This window comes from Pteropus medius, unplaced genomic scaffold (genome assembly GCF_902729225.1).
Source record: "Pteropus medius unplaced genomic scaffold, Ma_sr-lr_union100, whole genome shotgun sequence".
NCBI classification, from domain to species: Eukaryota; Metazoa; Chordata; class Mammalia; order Chiroptera; family Pteropodidae; genus Pteropus; species Pteropus medius.
In genome coordinates this window covers 213,966-228,494 of record NW_024351731.1, presented here as the reverse complement: position 1 = coordinate 228,494, position 14,529 = coordinate 213,966, and the positions used below count along the sequence as shown (strand labels likewise).

Below are 14,529 nucleotides of genomic sequence, written 5' to 3'. Positions count from 1 at the left end.
GTCGTTTTATTTCAAAGACTGCTGTTCATTCCTTCCTGCTTCAGCCAAGTCCTCCACACGCTTGGTAGACGTACAGCAGGCCTGTAAAGCATCCTCTACTTAGATTGTTTTAAAAAGAGAGTTTCGTATTCTAAGTGCTCAAAATGATTTTCGACACAAAGTCCAGTGGTGCTCAAGAGCGAATTTGCTCCGGGGGCACCTCGCGTAGTCACCGCACCTCTGTGGGGACGCAGCTGCCAGAGTGGGGAAGCGAAGGAGCAAGCGGAAGAGAAGAGCTGTTGGCTCTTTGTTCCCCGTTTCAGCTCACCCACACTTCGCTTCCAAATGAATCGTCGTCGGTAACATGCCGCTTTCAAAACAAACATGTTTTCCTAGCACTCACCCACTCCTTTGCCGCCTCGCAGGTATCATCATGATCTGCAGGATAAAGAGCCCTTGCAAGCATTACTTCATTATCCTTCGTTTTATAGGTAATAGTTAACGTTTATCAAGAGCAATCAGGAAATTGTAGCTCAAGGAAGGATGAGCAGCTCGCCCAGAGTCGCATTCATTCATTTAATAGAGGTGCAGTGAGCGTGTGTCAAAACAGACAAAGCACAAGGAACCGAAGGGAGAGAAATGGATAAATTGGACTTGAAAGCTTTTGTGAGTAAAAGGATACTATTTAAGAAAGCGGAAAAACAACCCACAAAATGGGAGAAAATATGTGGAAATCATTTGTCTGATAGGGATCTGGTGCGCAGAATATATAAATTATTCTTAAAACTCAACAACAGAAATGTAAACAACCCAGTTTTAAAATGGGCAAAGAATTGGAATAGCCATTTCTCCAAAAAGAGATATACAGTTGGCCAAAAAGCACACGAACCAAAATGCTCAGCATCATTAGTCGTCGGGGTGACACAGCTCAGAAGCGCAGTGTGGTGGCCACCTCACGTCCGCTAGGATGGCCGCAGGTGAAAACGCCACCACGGCGGAAGAGACTTGGTGAGAACCTGGAAAGGCTGGAACCCTCGACGTACACGGCCGATAGAAACAGGAATTAGTGCAACTGCTTTGGAAAACTGGCATTTCCTCAAAAACTTAAATATAGAGTTATGTGACCTAGCGATTCCACTCCTAGGTATAAACCCAAGGTAACTGAAAACAGATATTTCAACAAAAATGTCTTCATGAATGCCCCAAGCAGCATGACTCACGGTAGCTGAACTGTGGAAACACCTGAACATCCATCAGATCATGAACAAATAAGCAAAATGTGGTATAACCATACAATAGAGTATATTATTCAACCACTAAAAAGGGCCGGATATTGATAAATGCTACAACATGAGTGGACGTTGAAAATAATATTCCAAGAAGCCGGACACAAAAGACCACATACTGTATAATCCCATTAAATGCAGTGCCCGCTGAGACGGAAAGCAGATTGTTTATGTGGGGTTGGGGGAAGGGAGGAATTAGGAGGCACCGCTAACAGGCCCGGGGTTTCTGTTGGGTGCGATGGAAATGTTCTGGAATTAGTAGTGACGGTCATACAACATGGTAGATTACTAAAAACTACTGAATTGTACTTTAAAACGGTACAGGAATTTTATCTCAATTTTTAAAAATGTGGAAAAAAAACAACAAAACGTAATCAAAAATCCATGCCCTAATACACCTTCTAGTTAGAAGGTGATAGACCAGACCTTGAACCCAGGTCCCTCCAACTCCAAAGAACATGTGTTTACTACATCAGAAATTTTGATTTGGTAAGAAGCCCGGGGTTGGACCTGGACATGTGCATTTTTAAGAATTTCTAGGTGTGGGTTCTGTATACCACACTCTACTATTTTTTTAATCTGAACTGTCCAGATGGATCTGCAGTTAACTAGCACCGACGCAAACCCCTGCACAATCAAGTTTCTTAAGTGCCACAGGACACACACGGGATGTGCATGGGAGAAACTGTAACCCCGCTACCTAGAGAGCTGGGAATCTTGCGTGACTTAGTCAGAAGTCAGACTACGCCAGAAGCTTGGCAATCCGGCTTTCAGACGACGTTGATGCTTCATTTGTTAAGAGGTCACTTTCTTTTTTTGATTTGCTTTTGTTTTTTAGAGTCATATTCTCTGTGGTACTCCAGAATATCTTAACTTCTTTTGAAAATAATGTTGTGCCTTCTGAGCCTTTCAGCCTTTGGCCAAATAACACCTCTATCTAAGCCAAGCAGAATACGTGATAAGGGGTCTCAGGGAGACTCTTGTCACCCTTTCTTTTAAATTATAAGCAGAAGTCTTCGGCCATGGCACCCTGAACAAGCCCGACCCCGTCTGATCTCAGAAGCTAAGCAGGGTCGGGCCTGGTTAGTACTTTGGTGGGAGACCACCTAGGAAGACCAAGTGCTATAGGCGTGAAAAATAAAAAATAAGGGATTGTAAGCTGACGAGATCCTTGCAATCTGTGAGGTCAACCAAGGGTCGCCTCACCTAAAAAAATAAATAAATGAAAAATAAATTAATTAAATAAATTATAAGCAGAAAGAACATAGTGTTTTCCTTCCCCGTCATTGTTTGGACAGAGTGACTTAGGAAAGAAACCCATAGCAACTCTCTCGGGGTAGAGAGGCCTGTGGTTCGTCCTAAGGATGTAGTTCGTCCTGCCTGATGGGCGAGTGGCCGTGTTGAGCCCTCACAAGCTTGCACTCTGCAGCTGTGTGTTCCAGCCTGTCCGTGTAAGTGTGAGGCTCCTTCTGCCCATCAGTCAGCAACTTACATTTTTGTGGCACCCGATGTCGTTAAAATATGGTCAATGGGAGACCACCTAGTAATACCGGGTGCTGTAGGCATTTTAAAAAGAAAATATGGTCATATTTCTTTCAAGCTGCTTATTTAAAAAGTGAAGCCAGTCCTGCTGTGTCCCTAAGGTCAGAGAACCAGTGAAACCCGTTTCGCTGGCCTGTGGCCATCGTGTATTGTGCCTGGGATCTTCAGAGCCGTGCTCCAGGGCTCGCTAGAATTCTCCGAGCTCTGTGCGGTGATCCCCATCTCCTGGGCAAGGGCACCGCGGGTAGGCTGTTCCTCAGTGGGAGGGCCAGGGTTTGGACCCAGATCAGCCTGACTTTTTGATTAATTATCCGCACTCCAGAAATAGGAAATCTTAGACTCAAATCCCAACTCTGCACTTGGTGACTAAACAACCCTGGTCAAGACACTTGGCCTCCCTGGGCCTCAGTTTCCTTACCTGTCTGACAGGTTAATGTTATTAGTGACCTGTTTTGTTGGATTGTCATGAGACCTTTAAAAAGGGGCATTCCATGAATCTCTTATAATTGTAACTGGCACAGAGTAAATACCCAATTACATGCTAGCTGCTATTATTATTATTATCATTATTATTATTACTACTGTTAATCCCCATCATCTGTTTTCCAAAGATCTCATTATATTTCAGAACTTTACAGAGCAAGTGGCTCAGGGACCAGCGGGATGTTGCAGAAGTAATTTCCCCTTCTACTGGGAAGGCGAACGGGTTCAAACTGAGAGGGGGGAAGTCAGAACTGACACGTGTGCTTCGCTTTCCAATTAGAAGAATGCTCGCACCTGTAGTAGCACATCTGCCCCCTCGCTCCCCCCACGGCGAGGAAACGTCCACCCTTGGAGGTGAACGTGCTCGAGGTGATGTGTACAGCGAGCTTTTCGAGCCAAAACGTCATATGCTTTTCCCTCCCGCGCCCGTGCATCTCCACTGCCCCAGAGCCAGAGGGAGGAAACGGCACCGGAGCGCCCTCGGCCCTCAGTGCAGTGTGCTGGCGGGTGCTGTGCGCGGCGCGGCGGCTCTGAGGCCCCCCGGCCCGAAGCTGAGACCGAGCCGCTCAAAGGAGGGGACAGGCAAGCACAGAGGGGGGTCACTGGAGGGACAGTGCAGGTGACAGCAGGTTGGCCTTTGCTTTTTATGGTTATTTCTTGGGATGGTCAGGACTGTTTTGTTCTCCCTACCCCTTTTTCTCACCCAAAACTAGAAGTTTCTGAGACAGGCTCAGCTCAGCCTTGTCCTCCCAAGCTAAATGTCGATTCTTTAATTTTGTTTTGCCTGAGTAGTGTGTGATCTCTTTTAGAAAATGTTTAGAGAATGAAGTTTAATGGAAAAAAAAACAAAAACAAAAAACCTATAAACAGAAGATGACCGGATTTGTGCATATGATTCGTTTTGTTTACAAAAAAAAAAATTGGATCATACTTTAAATTAAAATGATTCTACATCACGCTGATTTTCCTTAGTCTGTGTTTGTCGTGTTTGGAAGAATTTAACTGCAGGCCAGTAGATGCATTTTTTGGTCTTCAATTTCCTCCCCCAACCCCTTCACTTCCTTTCACTGCTGATAAATAACTTTTCACTTTTATCAGTGCCATCTTAAACTAAAACTGTGCCCTTTTTTGTTTCGATTCATGTTTTATAACATTTGCGCGCTGTTCAGATATGTTCGCTTATTCTTATCCAATAGAACTTTCTGCAGTGATGGAAACGTTGATATCCTTTGCTATCTAACGTGGTAGCCAGTAGCCACATGTCACTTGAAGTGTGGCTACTGAAGCTTCATGAACTGAACTTTAAATTTCTTTAATTTTAATTAAATTAGTTGCGCGGGACTAACAGCAAGCACTATAACAGAAAACAAATCTAGAGCATTCTCACTGAAATCCATCTTTCTTAACATAACGATCAAATTCCCTTCACGTTGAAAGTGAAAGCGAAACACCTTTACAAAAATGTCTTAAAAGAATTTATATCCCTCTGGGGAGGAAGCGAATCCTTATAAGATAGACCTGTGCAGCCCTAGGGACGAAAACCAGCACTTAACCAGGCACGTCGTAACTGCCCGGCACTTTGCTGAGTGGCTCCGTGTGTGTGAGCCGCGTTTCTGACCCCGTTTCATACAGATAACATGCGTAGGAGTCAGGTGACTTGCCAAGGTCTCATAGCTAGTAAATCCTAGAGCACAGATTCTAGGCCTTCGTCCTCTGACCCCAAAGCCTTTGCTTTTTCTGTCCTAAGAAGTCCTGACAGCATCCATTTAACGTTCAAAACCTTTCTCCAGAAATTACTTAAATGTAGTATCAGAGATCAGAATCGGTTTTGCTCTGATTAACTTTGCAGCCACACTTCCCTGCTGGAGGAGATGCTAGTTTGGGGTCGTGCTTATGGACAGATGGCCTGCCCCGTGCAGAGCCTCAATAGCCCCTCTAAGGCCGACACTGAGGCCTGGACACAAGCAAGTGCTCAGAGATACGGCATCTCTACGGAAAGCTGCTTGGGGAGGTGGCTCCTGAGCTGAGCTGTAAGAGAATGAGAGAGCTTGACATACGAGTAGAGCGGGGAAGGGCATTCAGATGGAGGGAGCAGCTTGTGCAAAGGCTGGGGCAGTAACTAAAAATACAGTAGCATGGCTGGAGCCCCGAGAAAATGGTGGGAGGTAAAACCAGGAAGACATCCAGGGACCAGGACATAAATGCTATTCAGTTCTGTACCAAGGAGTTTAACTTTCATCCCCGTAGGCAGTGATGAAAACCTGAATGTTAGAAGGTAAGGGTTTAAATGCAGCTTTCCAGTAAGTGGTTAGCCAGAAAGCCCTCTTTTCTCCCATTCCTGTTGCCCAAAGACTTTCTAAAGACAGTATTTCTCTTCCTTAAGAATATTGGAACTTGTAGGGCTTCGTTAGTCACACCGAAGGCCGGTTCTGATAAGGATGTATTGTTTCCATTGAATGTACATATTAAGCTAAAAATAAATATACATGGATCCCCAGATGTGCCCTAAAAATTCTCAGATGTGCTTTATTCTTAGCCACTTACTGGTTAAGTATGTGCTCGGTGCTGGGCCCGCTGGGCTGTGGAGGTGAGAAACGGCCCTGTCCTCATCACCCTGATCCTTTTGTGGTCCTTTGCAGCAACGCAGAAAGTGTGTTGAGAAATAATCTGTGGAGTCGGCTTCCAACAGGGTAGAGAATGTTCCAGGTACCAGAATAAAAAGGCTCCTGAGTGGAAGCATTCAGACAAGAAATCTTCCCTCAGAGATGAAGAGCAGGGCCGTCAGAACCAGCCTGGGCCTGAACCCAGCTCTAGGCAACTTGAGCGAGCTACGTACTCCCTCTGTGCCTCGGTTTACCCTTTAAAACGGAGATGCGATTGCAGTGCTTGTTAACTCGTTAGGGCTGTTGGGAGGCGTAAGGGAAATAACACATGGAACGTGCCCAGCGTGCCAGGCATGTGACAAACGCTCAGCAGACGTCAGTGCTCATTACTCTCAGGGTGGGAGAAGGCGACCTGCTCATACACGTGGCTCTCCGGGTGCTTCGGCGCCATCTACTCAACGTCCCCTGTTTCACGTATGTGTTGGATCACGGGGATCTTAGGGGAGCTAAGAGTGCTGCCTTTCCTCCAGCCTCTGTTTCCAGTTCCGTCCCTTCTCTCCTTCGAGTGTCCAGTTCGACTTCATGATGCCCCACTGGTTAATGGGTCTCTCTCTCTTTTGGGATTTAAATGTGGCGCAACCAGGAGGAATTGCTCTGTGTTTACCAACAAACACATGGGCACTGTGCGGGACCGTGTCTGTGCGAGTCATAATGTGTGTGCGGGCACATCTTCATAAAATACCAGAATATGTTTTCTAAGTATTTTGTGTGGCTATTCGGGTACAGAGTAAATACATAAGTGTTTTCGGGTTTTTCATGTAATTGTTGTTCTTTTTTTTTTTTTTATACTGCTGGTGAACCTCTGATGATGTTTCCTTGTAGTTTCTTTCAAGATGGCTTGAAAACAGCGGATAAATTGAAACAGTACATTGAAAAACTGGCTGCTGATTTATATAATGTAAGTTCTTTGTAAAATATATGCATGCATTTTGACTTGTTTTTGTAGATAAATATCAGTACATTTGAAATCTGTATTAGAAGAGTATTGAAGAAAAGGCAAGTTGAGTGATGTGTCAGTATAAACATAGGGCCGGTAAAGCTCAGTCTAACTCAGAGAAGTCACCAATGGTCGAATCTTCCAGAATGTATGTTTTTTGGGAGCATAGAATGGAGCAGGTGGGGAGCATGTAATTGTTGCTTCTAGATGGCTCTCTCTTTAGAGTTCACTAACATCACTGATGTTTGCCATGGTCAGCGATCGCATAAAGAGTGTTTGATCGTGGAAGGATATAAATTAAATGACTGTCTCTGAGTAGGCAAGCTTATCATTTGCGGGAGGGGAGGGGCTTGTTTTACATTTTCTCTCGCACAATATTTTTTCTAATATCTAGGTTTTGCTCTTCTGATAACAAAATCAAAAGGGAAACTTTTTGAGGAAGAAAATTAAATGCATATGTGTAAATGTCAACCTTGACTTTCATAAACCACTTGGCACTGAATCGTACTAAAAGTGTAGGCTTTATCAATGCAAGTACATATGGTCAAATAAGGTTTGGAATTACAGATATTTTCTTACATAACTTTAAAAATACATAGCTGCGTATTTTTTCTGATTTTCTTTTAATAGTTAACATAGTTCAGGTTGCTATTAAATTCCAAACGATTAAAAAAAGCAGCTCCAGTCCTTGTGTTCATATAGGACTTTGCAAACCCTCATGTATGCATGAGCCCATTGGGTCCTGGTCCTTCTTAGGATTCTCTTCTGGCCCATTTAATCCCATCATGGTATTCCCATGACCACCCTTTAGAGACCCTCAAGCAAATGACTCAGTGTTATTTCTTAACTTTATTTAAAATAGTACTTGAGAGCGAATCGTCTCGCCTAGATGTATTATCTAATAAGGAAGCAAATTGTATTATTACTAATTTCAAAACTCACTAGTACTTTTATAAGATGAGAAAATTGTGCCTTGTATTAAAAATGAGACCGTGCGAAGGACTTTATTAAGTAAATCAAATATATCATTGAATTGTTGGATGAGTCTTATATTTGGATGAATTAAATTCCGCTTGTAAATGTGTAAAAGACAAGTGACAGAAGTAATTTTTTTCTCTCGTAGATAAAACAGACCCAGGACGAGGAAAAGAAACAGCTAACCGCACTCCGAGACTTAATAAAATCCTCTCTTCAGCTGGATCAGAAAGAAGTAGGTGCTCTGAGTGTTTCTCACAGGGCTCATGGTGTGAGCAAGGCCGCTGTGGCCCTTACGTTTCCTGACCTGCCAAACAGGCCCGCTGACACCCAGGTCCTGCCAGGGAGGTTGTGGGGACAGAGGAGAAAAGGATGCAAGTGTGTACCTGCCTCGTGGCCCAGGACAGAAGCTTCTTTAGTCCCCTTTCCCTCCTTAGAAGACAGATGTCCTTTAGCCCCACTCTGCAGTTCCACGAATCCAGACTTCGCATCCTGGCTTTGAAGACGTGCTTCCGGTGTGCATCCTCTCCGGTAGTGACACGCACACCCCTGTCCTCTTTAAATTATCTCTGTCTTTCTGGGCAGCTAAATGGGGCCTTTCTCATTTTGCCAGGGAAATAGAGAAATAGTCCGATGCAGAATCCTGTAGAAGTTTTCCCCACCCAGTTAGGAAAATTAAGGCGAGATAGTCCTTGGATGTTGAAATGGAGTATATAGTGTATGGTAGATGTGAGATGAATGCAGTACAGATTCTTAATTATAAAATCTCATTTGTTCATTTGTTGGTCAGACATTTGATTAATACCTGCTCTGTGCCAGCAACTCATCTAGGCTCCAAGCTTTGGTCTCTTTCATCAGGGAGCTCCTTGTCTAGTAGAAAGTAGAGTCGGCCGTGTGAACAAGCAGTCACACCCAAGGTATTGATGCTATAGGAGATATACTGGGCGGTGGTGTGCCAGCAGAGAGAGGACACCGAAAAGACTCAGCCTGGCATCTCCAGCGGGCTGCAGTTTGGGGCCAGGTGGGTAGAGGAGCGAGATGGGTTCCTGGGCTAAGAACTCAGGCCTGATTACGGAGGACCGTGGATACACACGGAAGGGTATGGACTGTATGCTAAAAGGATGTAGTAAAGAGTGAGCATCATTCGTTACATGGGAGAAGGGGAAAATGTTCCTGTTTATATTACGAAATTAGTATGCATTGAATTTAAGTGCAGTCTCTAAATGCAATATTTAACAATAATCACATGAAATATAACATTTTTTATGTTGTCAGTTGCTCATGATGTTGTCTCACATGGCAAACTATTTGTAGATTCCTAAAATTCGTCAAAGGGGTGGATGAGTCAAAACAAAGCAAGCCCCTTCAAATGTGGGCAGCCTTGTATTTCCTGAATACATGTTGGTCCTTTATAGCGACCCGAAGGTTCTCTTACCCAGTGACAAGCCCTCTCCTCTGCTTCCAGTTTTCATATATATACACATTGGGTTTTGTAAGGCAAGAGAAATCAGTAGCCCTTTAACACTGGGCCCCTGTTAACCCATGGACAGAGAGAGGCATCCATGGCCTGGACAAAGTGCATACTCTGTACCCGTGTCATCCAGAGCCTCAGCCGTGTCTGCACCAGGCTCTGAGGGCTCCTTGAGGGTACCTTTTGCTGGCATACAAGTCCTAAGAGAAGTGGTCCCTCGAATGATTTCTCAATATGCAAGCAATAGAAAGACCCACATCGAGGGAGGAAGGAGGTAGACCTCTCTCTGTCTGGGGAGAAGTTGGCAGGGTTTCGTGTACTGACTGGGGTGCCCTCAACCATTTCCTGCCTTTGCTTTGTCACACACAGGCTTCCCTCCTTCCTGTATGTGGAAGCTTTCTTAGGAAAAAAAAAAAAAGGGACCATTGCAGTTCCCTTTCACTTTGCATAGAGACCAATGTATTCTGCTCGGTCTGGCTAAATAAGAAAGTTGCATGTAAGCCAAAGGAGTGTGTACATGAGGAAACGCTCGTGATTTGATTTATTTTTAACTTCGTCCCAAATTAATAAATGATGAGCTTCCATTAGCACCTTGTCCGGAGTATTTTACACATAAAATTGATCTCCGCAGCATGCCTATCCCCATTCTCATGCTGTTTATCACCTCTCATTGCAAGATATGTTGAAAACGTAATGATTTTTAATGACATCAAGTAAACATGAAAGGAGACGATCCGCTGGGGGGTTCCCGCCACAGTGCGACTATTCCAGAAGAGTGTAAACTCGTCTGAAAATATGACCTGAGAAATGAAGGCACCCGACAAATCATTTAACAGCTTCACCCCCACCTGGTTCTAACTTGACTCCATTGGAAGAAGCTCCAAGAATTTAAGCTGTAAATAGGATCCCCAGATTTTTCGTAAATTCATTTTTTCTTCTCCAGATAAAATTCTTTATTGACTTTTGGCAGTTGGTGGATGAAATTAACTATCTTAAGCTTTTATAATCACCTAAGCTCCCGAAAGAACTGTTTGCTACATAAATATTTTTAGGGTTGAAAATATTTTTAATTGACGATATCTGTAAATCATTCCAAAAATTAGAGCTTTTTGTTTGAGTCTCTTTTAATAGCCCATCGTGATATGGTTTGCAAGATGACAGATTCTGCATTTTGCTCATGTCAGTCTGGCACATTGCCAGACACCCAAAAGTACGCAGTAAATATTTAGTAAGATGAAACAGAGGACCCCTTTGCCTGCTCCATTCATACCTGACATTAGAGGCTGGAAGCTTCTCTAATAGAGGTTTAGTATTTAGATTGGATGCCAGAAACATTTACAACCCCATTAAACCAATGAGTGTGTAATCGCTTGCAGTTTAAAAAGATTTGAGATTTTACTCTTTAATAATGCGTTTTATATGTTAATAAGGTTTTCTAATAAGGAAGTCAGCTAATTTGTGCTGCTAATAAAGAATAGGATATTGAACTAAAAAATAATACCATAATTTCCTTCTATAGCTTACATTTCTTGGCTCACATCAATTTCCCCAGGGTTTTAAGCTCATTGTTTAAGTTTAGTTTTCTATTTTTTGCCCGAATGAGTTTTTTATTAGCATTCCTTTCCTGAATACATGTTGATTTTTATTATGGTCTCAAAGGATCCAGGACCTATTTCATTCCTTCAATTTTTATTTTGTTTTTTTTGTTGTTATTGTTTTTAATTATTATTACTGTTAACAATTCTCCAAGATTTACTTTCTTGAAAATCTTTTTTCATTTATCTGGAGTGCCCTGCAAAGCAAGCTGAATGACCATCATTTCTCAAAGGGCAGAGATAATAATTTGTATGACTTTCTTAAGCCGTGAAACTCATTAGTAATTAATTTAGGGTTGTTGGTGCTAGACTTCTACTCAGTTTAATGGAATAGGCTTCTGGGGTCAACGCCTAGAGTTCAGCCACCTTTAAAAGCATATTTGTACCAGAGGGGAGGAGGGAGGTAGATGGGGTAAAAGGGGTCAAATATGTGGTGACAGAAGGAATCTAACTGTGGGAGGTGAACACACATGCAGTATGTATATGCCTTACTCTTGAATTGTGCACCTGAAACTTAATGGATTTCGTTAACCAATGTCACCATAAAAATAATGATAATCAATAAAAAAACAAATAAATAAAATAAAAGCATATTTGCCTGATGTAAAGCAAGGCCCATGCAATCTGTTATGCAGAAGTTTGTTATATAGTAATAAATATATGTAAGGAATGTCTTAATGATAAGTTTACAGAACCTAATAGTTTTCATAAGTTATCAACTTCCAAATTCTGGTTAAAAAAATATAACTACTTATATTTTTAGGATGTAGGCTTTTATTTTAAAGGTTAGCAAATGGATTAAAGATAGAGAAGCATGATTTTAAAGCATTCAGACAGACTAGGAATTACGAGGGCAGATGAAGAGAAGTTTAGTTTGATGAAAAGGTTTCCCAGGAAGAGAATTAGTCTTTGAATAAGAATTGATATCCAGGAAGATTTTGGATTTTGTCGTTAATGTTTTGGGGGGGGAGGGTATACACATGGCAGAGATGCCTGGGTCCAAATCCGTAGCCGAGTAATTGTCATGCGGTTCGTTGAGTTAGAGCAGGCAGCCCCGTGGGTTTATGCCACCTCTCCTTTTGTCCCATGCCTCAGTTCTCTGCCGCCTGATCTAATTTTTCGTCCATATTGTTCTTTATTAGTGTTATGGGCACATTGCTGCCTCTTTCAAAAAAAACATGTTATGTCACTACTGTTTTATGGTGAACTCTCACCAGAGGCACTGGTAGAAGAAGGTGGCTGTTTGCCTATCTGATATGTAGAGATCAGTACCCCCCATCATCCAGAAAACATGAAAGCATGTATCGGGGAGACAGAATGAGCCAACGTACTGTGGAGGTCAAGGCTGTGGGCCCTGATTTGTTTCAGTTGGAGGAAACCTGGCCGGTTAAAGACAGAAATGACTCAGGGCAAGAGAGTGACGAGAGCTTGTAGCCTCTTTAGTATGAGTCGACTTGCCTGTCAAGTGTACAGTCAGCTCTCACTCGCCTACACGAGGGAGCAGGCAGTGGGTGGTCAGAGGGTGAGCATCCACCTCAGAGACGGGGGTTTCGTTTCACTGCCATCCTCGGCACCTTCGTGGGACCTGGCTGGTAAGTGTTCAGGACGTGCCTTTTGAGCACAGAACCCATCACGTGTAGAACAGCCTCACAAAGGGGCATCGTCCTACCTGCAGGCCAGAACAAGGCCGTCCTGACCGCGTGCTGTTCACCAGCCGTCAGTAAATAATCAGTGGCCGATTCAGCTTCCTGCCTCATCACCATCACGTTTCAAGTGTTGTTTAAGAACTGGATATTTTTATTAAGTTCCCTTCACTTGGAAAAATGAAACCAAAAAAAAATCCTCCTAAACGTTGTGGCTCTTCTTAGATTTTCTAAGTAATTCACTTTGGATTTCCCCGGAGTGTTGGTTCCCGGTGCGCACACTGGAGATATGTCAACCATTTTATCTTGGGGAGCTATGAACCTCATGTCCTCCCACTTAGCCTTTTTCTGTTCTCACTCAAATGACCTGAAATAAAACTGGGTAAATATAAAGATATTTTATTGTCCGAAAGTTTATCATGATAGTAAAGGCGCGCACGCGTGCGTGTGTGTGTGTGTGTCCTGGTGTTAAATATCTCTACAATGATGTTTTCTCTGTGTTATAAAAAAATGCTTAAATTATGAACAGTGAGACCGTCAATGAAATTAACTCTGTTTTCAAATGTTCTGCCTTTTTTCTCTGTCGCTTTTGCCCTTCCTGATCGAAGTCTAGGAGAGTAAGTCAACACCTTTCGTGAGAATGTACTGTCCTCCTTCCGTCCTTGCACAGTCAGCATTACTAAAGTTTGTTTCTTACGTGTTCACGGTAACAGCTGTGTCTAGTGGCGCAGTCTTTACAAGCAGCGGTGACGTGCCAGTGGGGTGCAAATGCGAAACCCCGCTCGTTTGCATCTGTCTTGCTCTGTTGACCCTTGTCACCCTTTCCATTACATGATACCCTTTTCACCGCAATAGAGCCATCTTAAATTAAAAGCATGGTTACAGGTATATTTTACAGAGGGCCGGTTAGTTACAAAACTAGAATCTTGTAAGAGCTCTTCACACCTCGCTTAGAGGTGCACTTTTCGTCGCGGGCTCTCGCAGAATGTGTGAAGGGAGGGAGGTGCACTTGAGAGACAGGCACGTTCAGGTTGCATGAGCTTGTTTCGTGGTCCACTTCGTTTTCCCAGCCCTTCCTGTGCTTGCTTCTGCTGCCCGTGTAAACTGGTTTAGTCATAGAATGGTCTTGAAGTAGAACTGGGTTCTGAACTAGGGGTACGAGGCCTGGACCCCAGGCTCCAGCTCTGCCTCAGATCTGCTCGTACCTCTGGCGACTGCTTCTCTGCCCAGCTTTCTCCTCCGAAATAAAGGCGAGGACCTGACAGCTCTCAAAGTCCCATCATTCTCTGAGCCCCAGACCAATGGGCAAAGGCTCAGTGGCAGAACAGAGTCAAGGACTTGAGAACTGTCTCCAGCACCTGTCTGATCCGTGGTTTCGCTTTTCTAGGATTCCCAGAGCCGGCAAGGGGGGTACAGCATGCACCAGCTCCAGGGCAACAAGGAGTATGGCAGCGAGAAGAAGGGGTACCTGCTGAAGAAAAGCGATGGGTACGTACAAGCTCGTCCAAAGTCCCTGTGTGTGCCTGGCACCCAGCCTGGGTGCTAGTAACCTGGGAACTTCTTCCTGCCCCTCAGACAGGAAACACACTGACACGTTTCCCAATGCACTAACTTCAGACCTTTGCACACTGATTTTCCTCGGGTAAGTCTGAGATTTGACCTACTGACTTTAGAAGAAGTGGTAATTGTGTCATGGTCCCTAAGTGACACCCGTGACTTGTGACATGCAATTTTAGAAAGGCAGGAACTCAGTGGAACATGAAGCAAGCAGATGGCTCACTGACTTCATGCTCTCCCACCTCTCTGCTTGTATTTGTTGTAGCTTTCTCTCCCTGGGGGGCCCGCCTGGCCACCCAGACCCCAACCTTGGAAGTTGACCTTGACTCCTCTTTCTTCCTCCATCACAGCCAATAGAACAGCCCCTTCTATTTCTAAAAGAAATAATACATTTCCTG

The 14,529-nt window shown here is 43.7% G+C and overlaps 1 protein-coding gene and 1 pseudogene across 2 annotated transcripts in view; both read left to right on the top strand.

Moving 5' to 3' along the window:
• Positions 1–14,529, top strand: part of ASAP1 (ArfGAP with SH3 domain, ankyrin repeat and PH domain 1) — a 294,496-nt gene that overhangs the window by 215,212 nt on the left and 64,755 nt on the right. For both annotated transcript variants that reach the window (XM_039845875.1, XM_039845874.1), the window contains exons 10-12: positions 6,776–6,851; positions 8,014–8,100; positions 13,962–14,062. In XM_039845875.1, coding sequence (XP_039701809.1) covers positions 6,776–6,851; positions 8,014–8,100; positions 13,962–14,062 — 264 coding nt within the window. The remainder of the gene's footprint in view (positions 1–6,775; positions 6,852–8,013; positions 8,101–13,961; positions 14,063–14,529) is intronic.
• Positions 2,278–2,396, top strand: LOC120588907 (uncharacterized; annotated as a pseudogene).